Raw genomic sequence first — 27,114 nt, 5'->3', positions numbered from 1 at the left:
AGAGATTCTCGGGAGAAAGCAAAGTGCCAGAGAGGTGTGTGTATGTGAATGTGGGTGTGAGAGAGTTGTGAGGGAGAGGATGTGATAGAATGTCCCTGAGTGTGTGTGAGTGTGTGTTTGTGTGTGTGTGTGTGTGTGTGTGTGTGTGTGTAGGACAGGGCTGTTCACCTCTTTGTGGCGAAGGAACCATTTTCCGGTTTTGAATTCCAGTCTGTTGTGGACATATATTTTTACAGAATACAATAAAAGAAATTAAGAGAAAATGAAAATTTAGGAAGACATACAAAATACAAGCCCTAATTTTTTATGATTGTATTAAACAACTATAAAATTACCCTGTGATTGGTAAAAAAATTTCCAAATTCTTTTTAGTTTTTCTGCTTATCTTGCCATGAACTCGTAAAACCAATTTGCAGACTGGCACGAGGTGGTGGACCTTGTGCTGAGCATCACTGGTAGAAGGGCAGGGAGGGGGAATGGTATGAGAACTCAGCAAGGAGGGGTCTATGGGAACGATTGGAAGGGCTGGTCCCTCCTGGTCCCCATCATCAAGGGTGGTGATTCTTCTACAGAGGCAGTGGCAGGCCCTGGGTTCTGCTGGTGCATCCCGACTGCTCAGTGGAGCCCCGCACCTATGGCCTGCCTGGTTTCAGCCCTCCCAGCAGGGTCTCTGTGATTGTTGGCAAAGGGAAGGGAGCACTGTTATTTTGGACAGGGACTAAGGACTGGTGGGGGGAGGTTGAAGAAGTGGGAACAGTATCAGGGGTGGTAAAAAGGGATGGGATGGAGGAAGAGAAGGAAGAGGGGGGAACACAAAATGAGAAAATAAGCTAGCTAGCTCTCCAGTGCCAGATATCCATACCCGTGTCATTCTCATCCACTGTCATCATCCAGAGCACAGGACTACAGGCAAGTAAGCACCCAAAAGTGAGCAGATGGATGTCCTTCCCTGAAGTGTGTATCTCATAGGTGGACCAGAGCTTCTTAAACTTTGAAGTGCATACAAATCGCCTGGAAATATTATTGAATCGTAGATTCTGACTCAGCAGGTCTGGAGTTGGGGCAGAGTCTGCATTTCTAATAGCATCTGAGGCGATGTCACTGCTCCTGGTCCAGGGACATTTTTTTTTTTAATGAGAAACTTTATTTTTAGAGAAGTTTTAGATTTACTCCCCCCAACCCCACAACACAAACATAGTTTCAGGGATGACATTTTAGAGGAAGGGGATCCTAGATATTTGCAGCTCCAGGCTCAGGAGCTTCCGGATAACATTGATTTTCTCCTTCATTGGGTTTAGTGCAGTCCAGCCTCTGTAACTCTGACCTCAGGCTCTGTGATTCCAGGTCAGGGGCCTATGGAGCTGGAGCCGGGGCCTCACTGGAGCAAGTATAACAAACCCTTTATTACTGCAGTCAGGAATCAAGGAGGATGGATTCCTTGAAGGAACCAAATCAAACTCTCAGGCTCTGCAAGTGATTGATATTGATGAACATTATGAAACAAATGGCTATACTCCTACTAACAAAAATATGTTCCACAGCAGGGGTTCTTAAGCTTTTTTGTTCTAGAACCCCTCTGCCAGTCAGGTGAAATGAAATACTACTGTAATTCATTTATTATGTACTTTCATAAGTGAAGGAAATGCTAGATTTGAGTTAGAGGTCAGAGAAAATAAAGATAATAAGTTGATTTTTTTCAATTCAAGCTCACGGCCCCCCCTGAAAACTTTCTATGATTCAGCTCTGTGGCCCAGTGGTTAAAAACTCCTGTTCTACAACCATGTATCTTTCTTAAAATTATTTTTTAAACTTTGTATATTGAAATAATTTCAGATTCTCAAAAGTTGCAAAAACAGTACAGAACTCCCATATATGGACCACCAAGCTTCCCTAAGGTTAACATATTATATAACCATAATGTAATTATCAAAACTAAGACATTGCTTTTCTTTTTAAGCAAGAAAAGTGGCACAATTTTTGTGTTCTTCTGCTGAATGCAAATCTACCCATCTGAGGAAACAAGAGGTATAAAATATCATCTACCCTACGCAGTTTTGTAATTCCATGTAATTATTTATTTAATTTGGCCAAAAAAAAAAAAAAAAAAGGACAGCAAGCACTGTAAGATCTTAGAAATAGACATAAACTAATGAGATTTCTAGTAAACAAGGTGTTTCAAAGCCAAGCTCCTATTTTAGGAACAGAATATAATTCAATTATATTATAATGCAATTGTCTGAACTCAGAAATACCAATAAAGTATTGACACATTGGCCATTTCTAACATAGACATAAGGAATATCAAGAGACTCCCAATCTGAATCCCCCATGTAGGATGTTCAAGAGCAAAAGTTTCCTCCTCTGCTCAGAATTCTATTATTATCTATGACAAGTGATCAGTTATCCAAGGCATCCAGTAATTGCGGTCTTGTGTCTAAGGTCCCAGGTAAAGGGTAAGTGAGTTTCTTAACATACTGCACAAATGTGGACTTTGGGGCAAGCATCAGATCCTTCTTTGCTAAACTGGTAGGGGCTTGAGCAGAAAATGGGTTGCCCTTGAGGGTAGAGGTCCCCGGGCCTGCAGGGCTCTGGCTCCAGTGTCCAGACTTCCATGTTATACCCTGGGCCAGGCCCTTTCCCTGATGATCTTGTTTGTGCTGAACCTCTGAGATGCCCCTCAGCCCTGTGATCAATCATGGGTCTCTGCAGTAGCTCAAAAGTTGAAAATGCAGTAGAGAAGCTGCTCCAGGTCGAGCCCTCCACAGAGTTGAAGCTCTTTTCTTTCAGAGTCAAGCCAAGCGCATATAAAGGGACAGAGATGCTATAAGAGAGGCACATATATACATGTAGAGAGCAGGAATTGCAACCCTTCCACTAGCATGGAAAGTTCTGTGGCTTCCGTGTCCAGGACCACCCCTTGAGCCTAGGTGTGTGTGTGTGTGTGTGTTGTATCTTCTCATGTCATTGTCTGGTCTTCTGCTAAGAGGGGTCCTTGCTCTCTGGTGCTCCTCCAGTTTCCTCAAGATTCCATCCAGGACAAGGGGATTAGGGGCTCCCTCATTGCTGGGCTCAGGAACTGGAGGACCCACAGAAGGGCTTGGGGGCCCCACTGGCTTCCTGGGCACACGGGAGGCCAGGGAAGGGTGTGTGGGCTGGATGGGTGAAGGAGCATTACTAGGAGGGGACCTCCTCGCAGTCACCAAGGAGACCTTTGTGGATCCTGCTTCTTATGTTCGGACACTTGGCAGTAAACTCCTGGAGCTGTCTCTCACCTCAGCGTAGATGGTAGAAATGTCCTGTGGGAGGGTCAGGTCAGGATGAGGGAGGGGATGTAAAACAGAGGGTGGGAAAGGAGCAGGGGGTGCAACTCACCTTCTTCCCAGAGGTTGATTTAGGCGTGGCTGTGGGGAAAGAAGCACTCATTAGAGCATTTGTATTCATCAGCACATCTTCCCACCTCCTCCTGACCATCTTTCTTTCTCTAGAGACATGGACACACCCCAGCATCCTGTTGTTTCCCAGGATGTCTCATCCTCACTCTGGAAACAGATTGGCTTGGTGGTCAGGAGACCTGGGTTCTAGTCTCAGTTGGACCACACACCTGCTGTGTTACCTTGGACCAATCATTAGCCTCTGAACCTCTGGGTCCTCAGCCAAAATGAATAACTACCTCACAAGGATCACAGTGAGAAGCAAGGAGACAAAAGGATAAAAATGTAATGAGACTTTTTTATTTTTGGATGTTACACTATCTTTATTTTTTTTCATTTTTTTAAAATTCATTTTTTAGTATTGCATTCAAAAAATATGAGGTCCCCATATACCCCCCACCCCCCTTATAATGAAACTTTAAAAACACTTCCTACTATATTCAACACCTACTTTATGCTAGTCAGTCTTTTAGGTGTAAGGATTGCATATATCTAATCTTGCATCAGTCCTGCAGAGTAGGAAGTATTGATTCCTTCTCATATTGCAAAGAGAAAACCAAAGCTCAGAAAGGTTAATATTTCCCTCCAGGCACTTCCTTAAGAAATATTTAATGTTTGCAAACTATGACGTATTCCCCCAATGACAATGTTTCCAGCATTCCCTTCCATAAGCATCTTGGAATATAATGACCTTTCCTTACTTTGGTCTTCATATCCCTTTAACAAAACGTCACAGAAAGGCTGCTTAAAGTAGGGTTGAGTTGGAAGCAGATTTGCCTCCATCACCCCAAATCACATCTTCCTCTTTGATCCCCTCTTAGGATTAAAATGGTCATATTTCCTTATTTTTCAATGACAACCATACATCTTGAGATTGATTCCCTTTTCTCTCTTTCTAATGTTAAGTCCTCATTATAATTCTTCCTAGGAGGGAAATGAGTCCACACATGCTTTCCCAACTGCCCTCTGACAGTGCTTTCAGCAGTACCCTATCAGGTCCTGGGGAGACCACCCTTGAGTTCAGGAGATCTTCTGGTTGTTCACTTCCCCCAGGGCCCTTTATGGGAAGGAGAAGAAACCTAGACTGATTCAAAGCCATTTTAGATCAGGAATCTAAATCTCAGAGCAGGCGAGACATTTAAAAATATAACTACCTGTTTTTTTGAACACTTATTATACACCAATCTTTAAGGTTTGTTTCTAGAACCCAGGTTTTATTCCTGACAACTTAACAATAGTCTTGCAAAGTAGGTATTATCCCCACTTTATAGATTTGGCCCAGAGAGGCTAAATAACTTGTCAGGTCAAACAGTGAGTGCATTGAGTCAGGTTTTGAACTCAGTTCTGACTCAGCAACACAAACTCTTTCCATGATGCCATATCACCCCTTTCTGGTAACACAGCAAAACCGTACCCTGTCTCTGCCACCCTGACTCTGATAGTTGTGGCTGAAGCTCACAGTCTTCTGAGTCCCCTCTCATAGCCAAAAATGTCTTGTTTAGCCTTAGATTTTGGACTCAGGGACAAATATAAGTGGCACCATCCTTATCTCTCTTTCCTTTGTTCCTCCACAGTACACAGGACAGGACAAAAAAACCTCCCTGTAGTTATGATGGTAGTGGTGGAGATGATGAGGACGGCGCTTATGGTTGTCACAATGATGTTTGTAGTGATGGTGGTAGTAAAGGAGGTACTGTGGTGATATGGCGAGTGTGGTGATGGTGGAGAACGTGGTGGTATTGGTCATGGTGGTGGGTGATGTGGTGGTATTGAAGATAGCAGTGGTGGTGGTGGTAGTAACAGTGGTGGTGTGGCAGTGATACCTTCAATGTAGGCCCAGGAATTCCCTTTGATATTTACAAAGATGTCAAGTTTGACCCATGATTACTCACCTTTTCTCCTTTTTGGAGCTGTATACACCATAGAGTAGATAACACCTTCATCTTTCTCATTCTGGTGATGTTCTGGAAGAAGGAAAGAGGTTTAAATAGAACCCACCTGACTCTCCCACAGAAGCAGGCTAGTAAGATAGGGTATTAATAGATAGATCTGGAACCTGGCAAAGAGTCCACGTGGACATCAGTAACCCCCAAGATGGCTGCTGGAGGACCCACACCCCCAAGATTCTGCTATCTAGAACAAAGACTTCTTCCTGGGAGCAAGGAAAAGCCTAGGATGTTCCCTAGGGACTTTATCATTGGGTCCTCACAAAGGGAATGATGGGTAGGGTAATCAATCAAAACAACAAACAGCTGGAACCCCTTCCTCTACCATGAGCAAAGGAGTAGAATAATTAACAGTTTAAAAGCCAAACACAGACCTGAGCATGGGCTCTTGCCCTTCTCTTTTGCCTGTGGACCCATCCTGTCCTGTGTGCTGCTTTCATCATTTTTCCTCCACCACCTGGCCACGCAAGTAAACCTGGGGATTTCTAATCTATAAATGGGGAATTATAGCTTGTAAATCAGCCCTCTTCATCCCTTTTCACCCCTTCCTCTTTACCTGGGACCCCTGCTCTGTTATTTTCTATTATTTTCTCCCATTTCTCTTCCTTCCCTACCTGAATAAATTACCTATCCTACCCGGCGTGCTTTTGAAATTCATTTCTGCAGCATAGCCAAGAACCTAGATAGAATCTGGTAACACCACCTCAAGGTTTTGGTCCTCCTAAAGATACTTAAGGAGGGAAGCTAATCAGAGTCTCTGTCATGGTGATAACAGCTTCCCCATCCCTGACATTATTTAAACCAGAGGTTGGCAAACTTTTTCTGTAAAGGACCAGACAGTAAATATTTTAGGCTTTGCAGGCCATATAGGCTTCGTTGCAGTTAACTCAATGCTGCAGTTCAGTGTGAAAGCAGTCACAGTCAATATGGAAACAAGTGTGACTGTATTTCAAGAAAATTTTATTTACAAAAATAGGTGGTGGGCTGGGTTTGGCCTACGGGCCATAGTTTGCCAACCCTTGGTCTAAACCCTGCCTTCTCTCCTGGCTCCCTGTTTGCTCTCCCACTTCTAGCTCCACATTACTTGCTCCTCAAGCTCTCCTCAAAAGCCACCCATTTCCCTTCCCTGAATGACTGACTCCCTAAAGTCAGGACTAAAAGATCTTCCTCTTCCTCTCCTTTGGAGGCCCTTCTCCCCTTGATGGAGAGATCATGGTCCCGTGGGAAAGACTTTCCCATTGGTATACAATTGGCACTACTGTCTACCTGGGGCTGGGGTGGATTCTGGGGTGAACAGAGCTCTGGATGATACAAAGGTACAAGCCACTGAGCATCTACCATGGAGCAGGGAGTTAGCAGGGACAGAGAGGCTGGGAGAAAGATTGCCTAGTGGAGGCTGCTGGAAGTCTGAGCTCTGGTTTGTTTACAAAGGTTCATTCACAGGTCTGGGCATGGTTAATTTTTATAAGATGTTTCCTTTGGAAAATACCCTAGAGGGTGGGATATCTCAAAAACTGGGAGGAAACAGGGTCAGAAAGGATGGGTCACACCCTTGCCTGGAAAGGGCCCAGACCCACCAGTCAGGCTGCTTTCAGGAGGAAAAGCTAATAATTTTGTCGATAAGTGCCAAAGACTGGGTCATAAAATTTAAATACAACGTCTACTTCATGTAAAATGCCTAATCCTCCAGTGATTGACACATAATTGGATCTCAAAAAAAAAACCTCCCTCCTTAATTCTTTGGTGTCTGATATTTTTTACAACAGAATTGCAAACGTTGACACTATTACCTCTATTTTATAAATGAACTAAGTGAGGCTCAGTGAGACGATTTCCCCAAGGTCACACAGTATGCAGTGGAGACAGAATTTTCATCTAGGTTTAAGTTGTTGTTGTTTTTTTTCCAATAGCACACTGCCTTTTTGATAGCAGGTGCTTCTAAAACTGTAAACATTAGTGTCAGTGATAGGAATTGGGTCACATGTGGGTTTTAGAACACATGGTTCATGTCTGGAACCCAAAAAATACTAATTAACTCTACCAGCAAGAAAGCCTCAGAATCACCCGGTAGAATCTCTGAAAATGGCTCCTCCTATAAAACCAAGAGGGTGGTGGGACTCAGAGAGGCTTTGATTATTAAGAATTTCCTAACACTCATTTGTTAGGGTTCCCTGAATTCAATGGAACTCTGTTCCATGGTAGATGTGACAATAAGTCCGAAAAATGAACACTTGTAAGCAAGCAAACAGTACTTGTACACTTAGGTGAGTGCTACTTAGAAGTAGATCCCTTACATGACCAACTTCTTTTTCCAGGGACACATCTTTGGTCAAAATGTTTTGCAAATTGCATTCATGGGAAGTGGTTATGGCTCAACTGATAGAGCATCTGCCTACCATATGGAGGGTCCAGGGTTTGATACCCAGGGCCTCCTGACTCATGTGTTGAGCTGGCCCACATGCAGTACTGCTGCCTACAATGAGTGCCATGCCACACAGGGGTGTCCCCAACATAGGGATGCTCCACACACAAGGAGTGCACCCCACAAGGAGAGCCGCTCTGTGCCAAAAAAGCACAGCCTGCCCAGGAGTGTCACTATATGCATGGAGAGCTGACACAGCAAGATGATGCAACAACAACAAAAAAATTGACACAGTTGCCCAGTGCTGCCTGACAAGATTACAAGTGGACACAGAAGAACACACAGCAAATGGACACAAAGAGCTGAAGGGGAAGGGGAGAGAAATAAATAAAATAAATCTTTAAAAAATATTTTTAAAATGTTTTGAAAATTGCCTTCAGAAGAACGATCTGTTGAGTACCTTCAGTGGTGGCATATTTTTGTTTGTTGAGGAATGATATAATATTTGGGTAATTATTGAGTCTTTCAGAGCTGTGGATGGAGAAGAAAGAAGTTGATCTAACTGCTTTTCTCATATGTCTATGGAATAGGGCTTGAAGGTGGTTTTCCTAGAGACTCTCTTAAGAAGATTTTGTGCCCCTAAGATTTTGAGGTACCAGGACTGTCTACAGGAGTCCTATTTGTGTGAAAGACAGGTCCCTTAATAAAATCGAGCTCAGCTCTCCAAGGTGGAGGTAGAACCTCGACATGGAGAGGGATGCTCTTTGGTCCCTGTGAGAGCCATTTTCCTCTTCGAGATCCCTTACTAGCTCTTGGCTTGGGCTGGGGAGAGAGGGGTCCAGCTGTGTTGCTCTACCTCTCATTCTCTGATCCAGAGGTGAGTGGACAGAAACACCCGTGTTATGGTGCCAGTCAAATGAGGGCTGCAGGGATGGTAGAACTCACAAATCTTTAGTTCATGGTTCCCTACTCCATCTACCTCCCCATCTAACTCTGGTCCTGACTCCATCTTTCTTCTACCTTACAGTTATATATCAAAGCAGGTCTAGCCTACATGGAATCCAAACTCAAGTCTAGAGGGAAGGGGAGATGAGAAGTTTGGATGAACTAAGACTGCTAACTTAAGAAAGGGAGAGGAAGTTTAAAGCTGGTCTAAGCCATGACTAGGATAAGGCAGAGGACTTGATCTACGGCTGAAGAGAGACCCTTCCAGGCACCCTGGCTGATGGTGAGGAAGGAAAGGTTTTCCTGGCAGGTTTCCTCTACCAGCAGGCCAGCCCAGCTCCTGAGAAACTCATCACAAATTCATCCACTTGAATAAGTGAATCTAACTTTGGAGGACTAAGACAGCACTCACTTTTGCTCTAGACAAGTAGAAAATAAGAATTTCCTCTAGGGAAGAAATGAGGTGGAGGAAGGTTAATTTCACGTCTTAGGAAAATAACTTTGACACTGGTAGCCAATGCCTTGAATGTGGCCTTAGGCAAACAAGGAAGGGTTACAGTTGGAATAAACATGTTGTCACCCAAGGTGACTGCTTGAAATCCAATATTTGTTTGGATATACAAATACTGGTCTATTAAAAAAAACAACAGGCTCACTACACTGTAGTCTTACTATGGATTGTCTTAAGTCTAGGTTCAAGTTTTTATTAAAGTATTAACATATTAATGCTTAATTATTGTAATCAAGATAGGAAGGGGAATCTGAAATATCAAAATCAATAGCTCATCTAGAAATGCTATTTTCTGGTTGTTTTTACCTCCTTCTCTCTAACAAACTCTCCACATCTGAATTTTTAACCAAGCTTTTCTTTTCAATGACTTTGATTAGAGTTGCTTCAGAATGGACAGCAGGAGAGAGGGTAGCTGGGGAGTGGGGAACCCACTGGGGTGATTTGCTTAGACTAGAATGAGGATATACTGACTACCCACTGTGTGCCAATGTAACATATTAGGTCTTAAGTATATCTTATCTCATTAACTTAAACCCTTACAATAATCTTAAGAGGAAGACAATTTCGAGGGCCTTAGAATGAACTGGCCCAAGGTCATAGAACTAGTAAATAGCAGAGTTGGGACTTGAACGTGGAGTTGTCTGGCACCTACACCATTGCTCAGGTGGCCCTCCATGTTTCCTTTCTTGTCAGTTAACATTTATTCAACATCCACATAGGGTACAACATTGTATAAGATGAGTGCATGTAAATAAGCATGCGCACATGCAATGTGGTTCTCATTTCTTCTTTCTCCTCTACTAGGGAGACCAGAGCTTTGCTGAGTTTAACAAGAGAGACTGTTGCAACACGCCTTGGTTTTTATTCACAATTAAATATTCACAGCCACAGACTGTCTTTCAAACGGGAAGGTCACTGACACGCATCACGTGTGACTCTAAGAGTTCTTCTGTTTGTGCCTCTTCATGCCTGGGTTGCAGTAGTGTGAGTGCATCTCTGGGTGACCATGAGCATGTGAGATGGTGAGTCGATGAGTGTATGATGGTGTCTATATGTACTGGAAGCGGCAAGCATCTCTTTCTGTGCCTCTTTGTGTGGTGTGTGAAGAGTTCTTCTCGCACTCAACACCCAGGAAAAGAAGGTGGCTGATCCTTTCAGGCTTCCCAAAGGCCTGGTAGTGACTGGGATAGGGAATTGGCAGGAAAGTCAAAAGGAGTTACTTACCTGCTCTTCTCCAGGGTCTGAAATAACCCAGAAGAGCAGCAACAATGACCGTCAAGCCAAGCAGGCTGAGAAGCAGCCCAGGAACCAGCCATTTTGGGTGGTTGGGAGTGGACAAGACCTGAGGACCTGGGGAATAAGGGTGATCATGATCATGGAGGACAAAACTCAGAAACCCATCCCAGACTGGCTCAGAAGAGGCAGAATGATGCTGTGGGGGAAACTGACTTGGCTGGAGGAGGCTTGCAAATGTGAATGAGAGATGACCCAAGGGTGCCAGCATGAATGGGCAATATCATGGAACCCCATGACTCTCCCCATTCTCTGTGGACCTTGTAGTTTCCCTGGCAGGTTTCACAGGATGGATGTTCCAGGCAGGGGCCCTAATCAGACAGTGCAGTACCTACAGAGGCCTCAGCTTTGTGCTGGGCATGGAGGCTCATATAGACAGGACTGAGATCTGACTCCTGATTCCCCCTGGCTGGCTGGGGCTGAGAGCATGGTTGAGGGACAGGACATACCGTCCATGGAGAGCTTCTTTGGGTCACTCCTCCTTTTGGAGACACTGTTCTCAGCCTCACAGGAGTAGTTCCCGGCATCCTGCTTTGATGTCACTGGGAAAAGGAGGGAGGCGGCTCCACCCTTGGGAGCTGAGCGGTTGCCCAGGATTTTCTCATTGAGATAGAACTGGTACAGGATTGGAGGGGAGCCTCTTTGGGCCTCACAGAGGAGCTCCACCATGTCCCCTACAGCAGGGCCAGTGGCCCCGTGTCGGAGGGTGAGCAGAGGACAGGACACAGGCTCTGGGGAGTACACATGATTTGGAGAGTCAGCGTGAGGGCCAGGCCCTGGACTGGGGATACTGGGCCCCCCTCCCTTAAGGACCCCTCTCCCACTCCCTGTGTGACCCATTTCCTGAGGCCCAGACCCCTGGGGAACATCTCCCCTCCCTCACCCACTCACCCTGCACCCTGATCTCCAGCCTGGGGCTCTGTTTCCGGACTCGGCCATTGTCAGTGGCCACCTCACACCAGTAAAGCCCAGAGTCTTCCTCCATGACTCTTGTGATCTGGAGCTCTGGGTTTAGGCTCCTGTGCTTCAAGGTGCGGTCATCTTTGTGGAAGGAGAAGAAGAGCTGGGAGGCCGACTTCTGGGAGTGCAGCTCCGTCTGACATCTCAGCATCAACAGGCTCCCCTCACGGAGCTCGGAAGAGGGGATGGCGCTCAGCAGAGGAGGTGGGAACAGCTCTGAGGGAGAGGCAGATTCCAGGCTCAGATGAGCAAGTCTCTGGAAGCTGAGGACTGAGCTTCAGCACCTCCCAGGCCACCACCCAGGCCCCAAGCAGAATATGTTTCCAGCCCCCAGGGCCTGTCCTCCAACCCTTGCCCACTAGCTCTGAATTGTCTCCCACATATCCTGAGCCCCTCTGGAATGCTGGGAGGTCAGATTCAGAGGGACTTTGAGGTCAACAAAGGTGCCTGATGAACATAAAAGGGAGGGGTGTGAGGGGGAGAATACAGGAGACCCAGAGCCACATTGAGAGGTGAAGACAGAGGCCAAAGACACTTTTAAGAGGATAAGACAGAGGCCTTGAGCACCTAGCTGAAACTAGAGTCATCCTAGGACGACTGTCAGCTTTCGACCACTGGAGTCCTGGGTTTCTCCTCTTCTGGGCACTGGCCAAGTCTCCTGAGGAAGAGCCCAGTCTGGAGCTGGCCTGCAGATATTGGTGGGGACCCAATGATCCTGCCCTATCCATATCCACTAGGTTATAGCCCAGAGATACACTGGGAGACTGAAGGAGCATGCATAAGACTCACCTTGATTTCCACCACAGGGAACTGCAAGAGAACAAAGTCATAGGATTAGCTTAAGTAGCAGATAGAACTTTCTGACAGGGAGGCTTATTGCCTCAGCAACAGGTACTTACATCCATTCAACCATCCAACCATCCAACCATTCGATATTTATGGTGGATCCACTGTTTAGAATCCTCAGCCTCATTTAAGTTCAAATCTTGCCTCCTCAGAAGGCTTTCCCTGGGGCCCGATTGAAAATATTCTCCTGGAGCAAGATGGCATCTGAGTAAGAACATATTTCCTACAAAGACCGGCTGTGTGGAGACGGAGTCTTGAAGGAGTGGGCTCTTTAGGGAACCTGCAGGGTGGGAGGTGTCTGGACATTGATGTGGAGAGACTACAGAAGAATTGGTGATTGCTCAAGGTAGAACTGAACTCGGAAGCTGTGGGAAGGTAAATCTCTTCCCCCTAAGGCTAAGAGACCTGGCATTCACAGAGAACTGCTGGTCGTGGGGCGGAGTTTCCAAGCCCCGTGTTCCCCAAAGGCATGAACCCCAAGCTTATGTCCCCTGAACCCCTGCAGCCCATGTTCCACAGACCTACATACCCTGAGTCCACATTCTCCCAGGCCTCAATTTCCCGAGCCCAACACTCCTGGAAATCCAGCATTGCTCTACCCCTCCAGTCTTGGACTAACTCCAGGAGTGACAATGTTTAAGTGGGTTCATTTTTCTGGTCCCTCCCTTTTATTGAGTTTGGAGGAGTATATCAGCTGACTTGGGGAGAGCCTAGGAAGAGAGGAGAGGTGAATCTGCTGAGAGATCCCAATTTACCTAAGTGCCCTGGGATAGGAAACTTGGTCTGGGAGAAGTTGGAGTCAGAAAATTAACCAGCCCCCCTGTAGCATCCCCAAGGGAGAGGGACAGCAGGATGTGCTTTACAGGCTTCCAATAGCATATTTAGGGTTCCTGGCAATGGGTTGATGCTCTCTCAAGAAATTGAGACATTATTTTCTGAGGTGGGTTGTTCAACAGAGACCCATTTTAATTTCCAACAGGAGCCCTCACCCATCCTTCCTGCTGCCTTGGGAGAGAAGGAAGTGAGGAAGGGAGAAAGGGTAAGGTCAGACTCCTAAGCAATTTCTTCGTTTGCAAAAAGGATTCCTAGCCTGAGGCCTTGTTTGGTCTTTTTTGTTGGTTTGTTTTCTTGTTTTTCCTCCCTCCTTATTCCGCGCCCCCCCCCCCCAAACTTTTTATTATTTTATTTTTTCTTTCTCTTTTTCTTGCTTGCTTTTTTCCCCACTTCTCTCTTTGTTTTTCCTTTTTTTTTCTTTTGTTATTTTAGGTACTGCAGGCAACATTTCTTATTTGCCGTGCTTCCTCATCCTCAATTTCCACTTTTCTCTGTGTACTGATTTTGGTTACCAATGCCATCCCCTTTCATTTACATCTTTCTCTCCTCCATCATTTATTTTTTCCATTACATTCCACCTCTCATTGTTTAGCTCCCAATTTTTCTGACTTTTTATCTCCAATATCTCTAATCCATTTCCTATCATTTATTTACTCTTTATATTATTGTTCTTTCTTTTCTTTTTCCCTCTCTTCTGATGGCACTGGCCTTTAAATTCATACTATATTCCACCCCATATTCAGTTTTCTATCTGGTTATAGGTGCTGTGCTCTTTTATGGTTATAACTATATACAGCTTAATCAGTTAAATATCCATTCTCCTAGATCTCATGTTTCTTCTGCTAACATTCACTGTCCATACTACTATTATATTTTTCTTTTCTTACCTCTTTTGCTTTCTCTGGACCTAATATTTTCCTTCAAGGGAATTAGCCAACAACAAAGAAATAGAATAAGAAGAACAAAGTGACAAAGAGAAGACTTAACACACACACAAACAACAACTAATTAAACCCCAAGACTAGACAAAGAAGATAATCAACAGAATAAACCCACCAAGATAAAATGATGACCAGGCAGCAACAAAAAACTACAGACCATACCAATAATCAGGAAAACATGGTACAATTCAATGAACAAACTAAAAACCAGGAAGAGAAGTGGAACATTGAACAAGTAATTAAAGCTCTCAAAACATGTATTATGGACCAATTCAATGAACTGAAGGAAGAGATTAAGCATATTAAGAAAACATTCGAAGAGCATACAGAAGAAATTGTGATCACACACAAAAAGATCATGGATATGATGGGGATCAATAGCACAATTCACGAAATCAAAAATACACTCTCAGCAAATAACAGCAGATTTGAAGAAGCAGAGAAAAGAATTAGTGATATGGAAGACAGTACATCTGAAATCAAACTGATAGTAGAATTGATTGATAAAAAGATAGAAAAAATCCAGCAGGGAGTTTGGGACCTGAATGACAAAGCAAAACACACAAACATATGCATTATAGGCATCCCAGAAGAAGAAGAGAAGGGAAAAGGGACAGAAGGTTGTTGGAGGAAATAATGGCTGAAAACTTCACAAAACTATTGAGTGAGATGGGTGTACATGTCCAGGAAGCACAACACACCCCAAACAGAATAAATCCCAATAGGCCTACCCCAAGACATATACTTGTCAAACTATCCAATGCACAAGACAAAGAGAAAATACTAAAAGCAACCAGAGAGAAGAGAACCATCACATACAAGGGAAGCTTCATAAGATTAAGTGCTGATCTCTCATTTGAAACCATGGAGGCATAAAGGCAGTGGTATGACATAGTCAAAGCACTAAAAGAAAAGAATTTCCAACCAAGAATACTCTATCCAGCAAAGGTAGCATTCAAAAATGATGGAGAGTTCAAAATATTCACAGATAAACAGAAACTAAGAGAGTATGCCAACAGGAAACCTGCCCTTCAAGAAATCTAAAGGGAGTTTTGCAGGAGGAAAGAAAAAAAGAGGAGAGACAGAGTTGGAGGAGAGTGTAAGAACAACTAAAACTGCAAAAAGAGAGGAAAAAAACAACATATGATAAACACAAATCCACAGAAAATATCTCTAATACAAGCAATTTTTTGAAAGTAATAACATTGAATGTCAATGGATTAAACTCACCTGTTAAGAGATGCAGATTGGAAGATTGGATAAGGGAATATGATCCATGTATGTGTCTACAAGAAACACATCTTAGACCCAGGGATTCAAGGAGACTGAAAGTGAATTGCTAGAAAACAATCTTACAGGCAAACAATAAACAAAAAAGGGCAGGTGTAGCCATACTAATATTAGACAAAATAGACTTTAAATACAAAACTGTTGTGAGAGACAAAAATGGACACTACATATTAGTGAAAGGGATAATCTCTCAAGAAGAAAGAACAATCATAAACATTTATGCCCCTAACAAGGGAACCTCCAAATACATGAGGCTAACACGGGAGAAACTAAATGAAGGAATAGATGCCTCTACAATTATAGTGGGGGACTTAAACACACCACCGTCACTATTGGACAGAACATCTCAAAAGAGAATCAATAAAGAAACAAAGTCTTTGAACAATATATTAGAGGATCTGGGCCTAATAGACATATATAGAACATTACATCCAAATTCAGTATAATGTACATTCTTCTCAAGTGCACATGGATTGTTCTCCAAGGTAAACCACATGCTAGGCCACAGAAAAAGTCTCAATGAATTAGAAAGATTGAAACCACACAAAATAATTTCTTTGACCACAGTGGACTGAAGTTGAAAATCTTCAGGTGCCAGACACCCAAATTTGGCAGCAAGATATGAAAGCTAAACAAAACACTCTTAGAAAAACATTGAATCAAGGAGGAAATCTCAACAGAAATTAATACCCTCCTGGAAACTAATGAAATTGATAACACAACATATCAAAACTTATGGGATGCAGCAAAAGTCATACTGAGAGGGAAATTCATAGCCATAAATTCATACATCAAAAATAAGAAGAGCTAAAATTGAAGACTAACTGTACAATTGGAGGAATTAGTAAAAAAATGACAAACTAACTTCAAAGAAAGAAGAAAGAAATAAATAACAAAGATCAGAGAAGAACTAAATGAAATAAAAAATAGGAAAGCACTCAAAAAAAAAAAAAACAAAACAAAGAGCTGGCTTTTTGAGATCAATAAAATTGACAAACCCTTAGCTAGACTAACAAAGAAAAAAAAGAGAGAAGATGCAAATACACAAAATAAGAAATGAGATGGGTGATATCACCACTGACCCCACTGAAATAAAGACTATCATAAAAGGATACTTTGAAAAACTACATTCCAACAAGATAGACAATTTAGAAGAAATGGACAAATTCCTTGATACACATAAGCAGCCTACACTGACAAAAGAAGAAATTGATGATCTCAACCAACCAATCACAAGTAAAGAGATAGAATCAGTCATTAAATACCTCCCAACTAAGAAGATTCCTGGGCCAAATGGTTTCACAGTTGAATTCTATGAAATATTCTGGAAAGAAATAACACCAATCTTGCTTAAACTCTTCCAAAAAATGAAATAGAAGGAACACTGCCTAACTCATTCTATGATGCCTACATTACCATAATACCAAAGCCAAAGACACCACAAGAAAGGAAAATTGCAGACCAATCTCTCTAATGAACCTAGATGTGAAAATCCTCAACAAAATACTTGCTAATCATATTCAACAACACATTAAACAAATTATAAACCACAATCAATCAGTTTCATTACTGTTATACAAGGATGGTTCAACATAAGAAAATCAATTAATATAATACACCACATAAACAGATTGAAGGAAAAAAAAACACATGATCATATCCATAGATACAGAAAAATCATTTGACAAAATACACCACCCATTTTTGATAAAAACACTGCAAAAGATAGGAAAAAAGGAAACTTTCTAAACATAATAAAGGGTATACATTAAAAACCTACAGGTAACATCATTTACAATGGTGAAATCCTAAAATCTTTCCCTGTAAGATCAGGAACAAGACAAGGGTGCCCACTATCACCCCTCCTACTTAACATTGTGTTAGAAGTACTTGCTTGAGCACTGAGGCAAGAACCAGATATAAAAAGGATCCAAATAGGAAAGGGAGAAGTCAAAATTTCACTATTTGCAGATGTCATGATCCTATACATAGAAAGCCCTGAGAAGTCTACAACAAAGCTTCTAGAACTTATAAATGAGTTAGTAAAGTTGCAGGGTATAAGATCAATGCACAAAAATCAGTAGCATTTCTGTACACCAATGATAAATGATCTGAGGAGGAAACCAAGAAAGAAATACCATTTACAATAGCAAATTAAAAAATCAAATATCTAGGAATAAATTTAAGCAAAGATGTAAAAGACTTATACACAGAGAACTACACAAAACTTTTCAAGGAAATCAAAGAAGACCTTAAAAAATGGAAGAATATTCCCTGTTCATGGATAAGAAGACTAAACATTATTAAGATGTCTATTCTACCAAAACTGATCTACACATTCAATGCAATCCCAATAAAAATCAACACAACATTTTCTATTGAACTAGAAAAACTAACTATGAAATTTATTTGGAAAGGAAAGAGGCCCCAAATAGCCAAAGACATATTGAAAAAGAAAAATGAAACCGGAGGAATCATACTACCTGACTTCAAAACATACTACAAAGCTACAGTAGTGAATACAGCATGGTGTTGGCACAAGGATAGACAAACTAACTGATGGAATGGAATTGAGAGTTCTGATATAGATCCTCTTATATACAATCATCTGATATTTGAGAAGGCCACCAAGCCCACTCATCTGGAAGATAATGGCCTCTTCAACATATGGTGCCTAGAGAATTGGATATCCATATGCAAAAGAAGGAAAGAGGATTACCATCTCACACCTTAAACAAAAATCAACTCAAGATGGATCAAAGACCTAAATGTTAGAGCTAAGACAATAAAGACCTGGGAAAACAATTTATGGACATATCTACAGGATCTTGTAATAGGAAATGGCTTCATGAACTTTAAACCCAAAGCACAAAAAGCAAAAGAACAAATAGATAAATGGGACTTCCTCAAAATTAAAGCCTTCTGCACCTCAAAGGAGTTTGTCAAGAAAGTGAAAAGAGTGCCTACACAATGGGAGAAAATATTTGGCAACCATATATCTGAGAGGAGACTTATATCCTGCATATATAAAGAATTCCAATATTTTGAAAATAAAAAGACAAACCCATTCAAAAAATGGGAAAAAGATTTGAACAGACACTTCTCCAAAGAAGAAATACAAATGGCTAAAAAGCACATGAAAAAATGCTCAAAATCACTAGCTATTAGGGAAATGCAAATCAAAACTACAATGAGATACCATCTTACTCCCATAAAACTGGCAGCTATCATAAAAACAGAAGGCTTAAAGTACGGGAGAGGAATGGGAAAGTGGAGGAATGGGAACACTCATCCACTGCTGGTGGGCATGCAGAAGGATCCAGCCATTCTGGAGGACAGTTTGGCAATTTCTCAAAAAGTTAGCTATAGATTTGCCATGTGACCCAGCAATCCACTACTGTGTATATGCCCAGAAGATCTGAAAATAAGGACACAAACTGATATATGCACACCAATGTTCATAGCAGTCTTATTCACTATTGCCAAAAGTTGGAATCAACCCAAATGCCCAACAATGGATGAATGGATAAATAAAATGTCAGATACACATACAATGGAATACTACTCAGCTATAAGAAGGAATACAGTACAAACACATGTGATAACATGGATGAATCTTGAGAACCTTATGTTTAATGAAGCAAGCCAGACATTGAAGAACAAATACTACATGACCTCTCTGATATGAAACAAGCAAACAGAGCTGTCTCAGAGAGCTAAAGACTGGAAGATAGGCTTAAAGGAATTTGGGAGGGAGAGGAAGTTTGGGAGCTGAGGCCTACATGGGTGAAGTCTATGACTGGAGGTAAGTATCTGTACAGGGGAGGGATAAGATGGGGGCATAGGTATAACTTTGGGTAGGGCTTTGTAGGCTTGAGGGGGGGCTAGGGTTGGGAAGCTGGGTAAGATGACCCAATGATTTGAGGGGAGGCCTGGGAGGAACAGTTGAATATGGGAGAATGTCAGGTATATGGTTGAAACTATACTGTTGGGAAAACTCTTTAGAAAATATAATAAGGAAGGATCACATGTTTAAGGTGCTTAAGGCGGGGGGTGGGGGCGGGGGGGGGCGGGGAGGGGAGATCCAGTACAGGGGCAAGCTTCTAGAAAGTATGTAAGCGCTCATTTTGTCATAGTGTGTTATATATTTGGGGTGGAGACCCATACAATGAATGTGAGGGTGTACCCACATCCTAGGGTGAACTGATGTTCCCAAATAGAGGGAATTGTGTCTCTCGAGAGAATTGCTGGCTCCCAATTAGTTAGGGCAGTGTAGTATGTCAAGCCCTCAGCATTGTTGCAGTATCTATAAATATGGTCCCTCAAGTAGTGAAGATTGATTGTCACGGTGTGCCCTGAGGGGAGGGGAGAGAGGTGTAGCATAGGTGGAAGCAGGAAGACTGGGGGGCAATGGAAGTGATCCACAAGATCTTGCAATGGTGGATATAGGACATGTTAACTTACAACTAAATTGGATAAACTAAAATGTAAACTATAATGTAAAACATAAGGAAACTAAAAATCTAGAAATTTGTACAGTCTAAAATATAAACAATATAAAACCAAAATGGAACCATGTTTGATAGCTATGTTTCAAAATCTGTACATCAGCTGCAGCAAATATAACATGAACATGTAGAAAGATAATTGCTGGGGAAAGGAGAAAAGGGTTTGATGTTGGAAATCTGGGAGTCCCATATATTGTGTATGTGAATTACTGTGATCTAAAATTTTTTGAAGACAAAATTAAAAATTAGATTTAAAAAAAGGATGTAGACACTGAAGAAGAAATGAAAGAAAGTACCTTGCCACCCTACATACAACACAACACCTATTATAGTGATGAAAGGCAAAATGTTAGAAACAAAGCTTTATAATATTTTTCATTTTATTAGTACACCAATTTATTTTTACTTTATTTTAGTATTTCTAAATTACTATGTATTTAATTTCTAAACTTTAAACCCATCATTATATGTCAATTTCCTATTAATTGAATTTGGCAATATATTAGGATTCATTCTTGAAGTTTTGGACCACAGAGAGGTTCAACTATGGCAGAGGAGGAACTCTGGTGTGGGGTGTTATTGATGGGGTACACATGGGTGAGGGGAGAGTTCTCCAGGGCATTATACAGGGGACATAAATATGTTATGATATATGTTGGGTATCTTTATAGTAGATAAAATTATAAATGTCAACTGAGCAAGTACTGAGTACCCAGGGGAGCTGTCACATTCCCCAATGGAACAACAATAATCCTCCAAGTGCAACGGCAAAGAGCAACAAGGAAGGATGGTCCAATAATGAGCCCTTGATACTGGTAACTATGCTTAGGATTCTGTGTGCCTGAAACATGAGCTAGGCCTAGAGCTGCAGGGTGCCTAAGAGTTGCCTCCTGAGAACCTCCATGTTGCTCAAATGTGGCCACTCTCTAAGCCAACCTCAGCATGTAAATGCATTACCTTCCCCCCAGCATAGGACATGACTCCTGGGGATGAGCCTCACTGGTGCCAAGGGATTACTACCAACCACTACCTGGCAAAGCAACTAGAAAGAGACCTCGAATAATAAGTCAACTCAGACCAGCAGAATATCTCAGCCTACATGTTGGATCAGGTGTTAAAGACTGCTTTTTGACCTTGAATAAAAGGGGGAAATGGCAAAGATAAATGAATTTATATGGCTAAGAGTCTTCCAAAAGGAGTCGGGCGGTCATCAGAGGGGTCGTCTTACGCACACCTCAGCAGGGCCCCAGAAAAAGCAAAAGTAGTTTCAACTCTAAGTACTGGTTCTCCTGGAGGCTAAAGAGATCCACAGGGTATATGGTCACGGCAGATGGATTTGGAGTTCTGCGTCATGGCGAAGGGCTCGTCTTTGGAATTTGTGCTCCTGGGTGTGATGGAACTGGACTCAGATGTGACTTTTCTACACATGCCTCTTCTGTCACTTTTACTGAGCCTGTGGTTGGAGCTAGGGATGGTCCATACTCAGGAGACTTGAATCTCTGGACTGCCCATGTGCCACTGGGCCCTGAGCCTCAGCAGAGTGGCAACTCCTACTCTTTGGTTCGTTGGTCTTACCCAGGTCAGCTAATAGGGAGGTGAAGATAGTCAACCACCACACCAGGGAATCAAGAGTGCCTACAACTGCAAGCAGAGGAATTGCTTCCATCATCCATGTGGAATCTAAGCCACCTCTTGATCTTGATGTGGAGAGGGTATCACCATATATGTCCCACAGAATGAAGGAATAAAATATGGACTAGAGTGGGCTTACTGATATTCTACTATAAAACTATTGTGACCAGTACTAGAAGAAATTTTAGCATCGAGGTGGAGAAAGTGGCCACAGTATTTGCTGAGGACAGGGAGAGGGAAGTAGAGATGTGCTGTGAGGGCATTTTTGGGATTTTGAGTTGTCCTAAATGGTATTGCAGGGTCAGATGCTGGACTTTATATATCCTGCCATAACCCACTGAATGTACTGGGGGAGAGTGTGAACTACAGGGTAAAGTATTATCTATGTAGTGCATCAGTGCCCCAAAATGTGTTCACCAAGTGCGATGAGTGTGCCACAGTGATGGGGGAGGTTGTTGCTTTGTAGGAGTGGGGTAGGGGGCTGGGGGTATACAGGAACCTCATATTTTTTTTAATGTAACTTCTTTTGTGAGGTATATTTTCAAAAAAACACAATTTACAAAAATGATGAGGTGGAGGGATGGGGAGTGGGTTGTATGGGAACCTCTTACGTTTTTTGTTCTTTTTATGTTCTTTAATGTAACGCCCCTTGTGATATATTTACTTTAATTAAAAAACATAACATAGAAAAAAAGAAAATAACTGAATAGAAAAAGATATACCATTTAAAGCAAAACAAAAAAATTATTCTCCCAAGACACTATCAGAACACCCTATTGTGTTATCATCACAGCACTTACTCTTTGAAATTATCTTACTCATTAAGTTGCCTACTTGTTATCACCTGTCTCCCTCTGCTACATTGTAAGTTTCATGAGAACAGGACCCTGTCTGCCATATTTCCTATTCCTGAAACCTGTGGTCAATAAGCATCTGTTGAATACGTGCATGAATGCTTGAATGCATGAATGCCTTTTTGTGCCCAGTCCTGTACAGAAGGGAGCAAAAAAGTGAAAGCCGTTGTGGTGGTTTGAAGCTGTATGTACCCCAGAAAACATGTTCTTAAATCTAATACATTTAATCTAATCCATTTTAAGGAGGGCCTTTTGATTAGGTCACTTCAGTAAAGGTGCAGTCCACCTCAAACAAGATGGGTCTTAATCCTATTGGAGTTATTTATAAGCAGAATGAAATTCAGACACAGAGGGAGAAAACCATAGGAAGCAAGAGTCTGGTCATCAGTAGAATCTGGAAGAGAAGGGAGAGACCAGGAGACACTGCCATTTGCCTTGCCATGTGAGAAAGGAACCAAGAATCACAGGCAGCCAGCTCCAGAATGCCATAGTCTTTAGGAAGAAAACATTGCCTTGATGCTGAATTTATTCTCCTTTTTCCCAGCCTCAAACCATGAGCAAATAAATTCCCATTGTTTAAGCCGGCCCTTTCATGGTTTTTGCTTGACCAGCCTAGGAAACTAAAACAGACAGAACTAGACTCTTGCACTAATGTGCCTAAGGGTATTCTACACCACACCCCCAACAGAGTAACCCAGATAACAAAGGCAGGACTCGATTCCTGTGGCCCAAATTGTTCACAGTGGTCTGGGGACTAGAGTCTGGGAGTGATCAGACTGATGTTTTCTTGGTGGAGTCTTTATTAAAGGAGGCGGGACATGGACAGGTAGTGTGGATCAATGAAAGACCTACAAACAAGTCAGATGCATCTCTCCCATGCTTGCCCCTTGGACACACTGCATTAATGCTTTTCAGTGAACAAAAGTGTGAGAATCTGTGGCCTGGGAAAAGAGGCCAAGCCTCAAAATGATGACAGATGATGTTGGACAGGTATGAAGAGCCCAAGGAATAGAAAACCCTAAATTGAGGGTCACAGTCAGATATGAAGCAATGAGGACTTTGGGTTAAGAGGTGACACCATGAGTGTCAGTAGGACTGAAAACAGTCAACCCTGCCAATTCTCATGCATTTACTAGCATATCATTGCTTACATGTTGCCCTAGGTGCTGACAATGCTAGAATGGCCTTGGGAGGGGTATGTGGAGACTCTCTGTTCAACCATATGCTGTCATCCTTGCTGTGTACTTTGGAAACGGAACATTTTCAGCTTAATTCTCTACTCATCTTGGGGTCAACACAGTCATAGTTTCTCATATACACACAGAATGTTAAGAGTCTCTTTTATACCATCCCCCATTATCCCCTGCCCTGTCTTTTGGTAAGGGTTTGGAGTAGTGGAAAGATGTGGGTTTGGGGACCAGATTGCCTGGCCTAGACTCATGAATCCACTTCTTTCTGTGTGACCTTGGACAAATTGTTTAAATTCAAAGGACCTTGGATTCCTTGCTCCATCTCTAAAACAGGCTAGATGATCAAAGACATTTTTTTCCTTACAGGTAGTTAGAAGATTATATTGCCCCACTGGCTAGAAAAGTGGTTATTACAATAACTGCAACCAGAAAGAGCACCTGACCTCAGAGTGACTGAGAACTTACTCTGCAGTTAGCCCTTTCCCAGGTCCCCACCAGAAGATGATCTTGTAGCAACAAAGAGCTGAACAAACAAGGTTGAAGCTACTGAAGCTTATAACAGGAGAGAGGCATCCAGAGACCATAGATCCACTTCAAATGAGCTCTGTCCCCAAATCTCAATGACCCACTGCCCAGTCCAGGGTACTGCAAAACCCTGGTGCTGTGATTGCATCTGGAATCAAATAGCAGCCAATTGGGAACATAGAGAGTGGGGAACATCTGGCTCACAGCAGTTCCTATAAAAAGGACACAAGGACCTAATTTTGCCATACCCTGAAGGTGAGGCAACAGTGTGATGAGGCAGCCAAGAGCTACTGTCAACCCAAGTTGCCTACTAGAGCCCAGGGCAGAGGAGGCTGAACTCTTCACTAGTCAGGCCCCTACAGGAGGGAGATGATGGTCCAGTTCCCTGCACCCTGACAATGTGCAACAAGACAAAGCAGACCAGGGTGCTGGACAAAATCTAGAAGTCATTTTGTGTTTCAGTTGCTGAGGAATTGGAAGCTATTTATCTGGGAAAAATGTGCAGAATGGGGATATGATAGGGATCTCTGAATATGTGGTAGGCTAAGCCTCAAAGAGGGAAGAGCCTTATTCTGAGTTACTTCATAGGGAAGAAATGGGCAAATCAGTGAAAATTACAGGGACCAGTGGGGCAGATTTTAGCTCAACATGAAATATCTCACAACTGAGCTCTCCCATGGTGCGAAAATCTGCTTTGTCAAGCTGTGACTACCATGTTGCTGAGAGGTGAAGCAGAAGCCTCATGACACACGTCATAGATGCTATGGGTGCATGTGAAGGGTGGGGTCCAGCACTGGTAATGAAGTTGGCTCATTTCCTAACTTTACATCTTTTGTGTACAGCCATGTACCAGCCTGTTTAATGGCGGGGCTGTTAGGCTCTAGGATCACTGATAGCCAGTAATAGCAATAGCCACCGTTCATTGTGTGATCATGCCCTGCCAGGCAATTTAAATGAATTATTATTTTCCAGTTTCACCAGATTAGGCTCTACTTTCATCCAGACTAGAAACCAAATGATGAAAGCATGGGGTTTCACTTCAAAGGGAGTTGGGTTTGCACCTTGGGTTTGCTCTTGTTAGCAGGGCTATTCTAAGCAAGTTTCTTCACCATTTTGAACCTCAGTTTTTTTTAGCTATTCAATGGGGATACAAACACCTGTCCTCTAAGGCTCTGAAGATTAGATGAGATCATGTCCACACTACAAAATAAGCATTGGGTACTTTTTTGTTTTTTCTTTTTTTCCATGTCTCTGTGTCCATATCTGACAGTAAATAGCAGCTCTACAAGTACAGTAACTCTTTCCTTCACATCCAGGCCTGGGGTCTGCATCTTTGATTGATTTTCTAGGGTGCCTGAGCTTCAAGTCTGACCTGATCATACATGGATTGTCCATTATACTATCCACTAGCCAGCCACTCACTGACTCTCTTCTTCCTCTTTTCCTTTGTTCTCTCCCAGTCAGATCCTGGTTTCCAGGCAGGGAAACTCTTGGATTGTATTCAGCATAGGGCATCCTTTTATAGGATAGGGCAGTTTGCCCTTGGGAACCCTTCATTTGGAGTATTTCCAGGCAGTAGGCCATCTTGTCCCTGCTCTGAGTGTGATCTTTAGACCTTCTCACCTGCCCAAATGCCTTTGCTAGACCACACAAAGTAATACAGGGCTGTTGCAAATTCCCACAAACTCTGTCCAAGAAGAGGTCATATTTATTTAGGAAGTTTGGCTCAATGAAAACAAACATATAAGTAAGCGAACTTACTGGAGCCAAGTTTAAAATGAAAAGTAGGTCAGCTCAGAAACTCTAAAGGCAAATGAAATCTGTGTATGAACTTGTTCTTTTCAAGTATAGCAAGGTGATACTGGTTGAGACTGAGTTGGGTCTAGGTGAGCCCAGTGATCTCCTCCTTCCCCTGCAATGCTCTATCCTTAGACCAGCTCAGTCATCTACATGAGTGACTGGCCTGGGGAGAAGTGAGTCAGAGAAGAGAAAGACATCCATCAGAGAGAATGGATTTATTCCCCAAAACAAGTTTCAAGGATCAGGTGGACTTGACCTCCACTCCCCCAACAGAGAGGGGACTTAGGCAGAAGAGGGTCAATTTCACGAGGGCTTTGGATATTAAAAAAGCCTCTTGACAATGTAAGAACTCAGGTAAGTCAACCATTGTTGACTGGTCCTAAGAAAAAGTTTTCAGCCTCATAAATCTATATCACTCTGTAAAGCCCCAACGTTCATCACTGAGAAAAATATATCCAACAACTTTTCTCCCATTTACCAGATCTTCTCCATACTCCTCGGCAGACTCCTTCTCTTTTGCATCTTCATTTTTCCTTCAAAGCAGCTCTGATGACTATCTTAACCTAATTTCACAAACCTGATTTCACCAGGTCAAAATGTCATTGGAAAGCAAGGGGCCTCAGAATATGACTTCCTGCCTCCATTTAGTTCTGAGACATCAAAGAGATGCCCTGCAAGGACTCAGGGTGATGGCATAGGAAGCACCTGGAGTCACCCACTGTCCTCTGCATCTCTCCCAAGCAAGCCCACGGGCCGGCACCTGACTTAAACTCCATCCCACTTGAACTGGGGAAGAGGAGATCCTTAACTTCACATCCTGGGAACAACTTACAGTCCCTGGTGCCCCAAGGGGTATACTCACACTTGGTGACTTACCAAGGACCAGCACAATTGTCCAGAGCAGCATGGGGCCTGCAGGGCTTGTCACAGTGGAGGGAACACAGGTCAGACTGAATGCAGTGGTCCAGGCTGGGGCCAGCTTCTAGGCCACAGGCTTAGGGGTGGGTGGGTGACTCTTCCGTACTGGGTGGTGTCACTGCTTGATAGTTTAAACAGAGGAAGTAGGGAAGGAACTTTAAAAGCTTGCATGCAACTGCTGGGGTAGGAGACAAATGGGGGCCACCGCAAGCGGTCTAGTTCCTCAGAACCTCTCGGCTACTTTGTCCGCACTAGAGTTGACACCTCTGCCCCACAGTGCTTCTGGTTTCGCTAGGTTCCAGCAGCTTGAGTGTGTGAACTGCATTCT

At 42.8% G+C, this 27,114-nt stretch overlaps 2 protein-coding genes across 2 annotated transcripts in view; one reads left to right on the top strand and one right to left on the bottom strand.

Annotated features, from left to right (window-relative positions):
* LOC111763539 (V-set and immunoglobulin domain-containing protein 8-like) overlaps positions 1 to 10,085 on the top strand; it is a 146,313-nt gene extending 136,228 nt beyond the window's left edge. Inside the window, 1 exon segment of the mRNA XM_071207296.1 lies at positions 10,000 to 10,085. The gene's annotated coding sequence lies outside the window, so the exon portion shown is untranslated.
* Positions 1,122 to 27,114, bottom strand: LOC101437529 (Fc receptor-like protein 6). The gene is made up of 8 exons (XM_012524200.3): positions 26,745 to 27,114; positions 12,238 to 12,258; positions 11,380 to 11,664; positions 10,938 to 11,219; positions 10,420 to 10,545; positions 5,324 to 5,395; positions 3,373 to 3,401; positions 1,122 to 3,296 (listed from the first exon to the last, which is right to left on the bottom strand). Exons 1-8 carry the CDS (start codon positions 26,773 to 26,775, stop codon positions 3,228 to 3,230), a joined length of 915 nt encoding a protein of 304 aa, XP_012379654.3. The 5' UTR covers positions 26,776 to 27,114; the 3' UTR covers positions 1,122 to 3,227.

This window comes from Dasypus novemcinctus, chromosome 13 (assembly GCF_030445035.2).
Source record: "Dasypus novemcinctus isolate mDasNov1 chromosome 13, mDasNov1.1.hap2, whole genome shotgun sequence".
In the NCBI taxonomy this organism is placed as follows: Eukaryota; Metazoa; Chordata; class Mammalia; order Cingulata; family Dasypodidae; genus Dasypus; species Dasypus novemcinctus.
The sequence above is the reverse complement of the archived record's forward strand: the minus strand, read 5'-3'. Positions and strand labels throughout refer to the sequence as shown.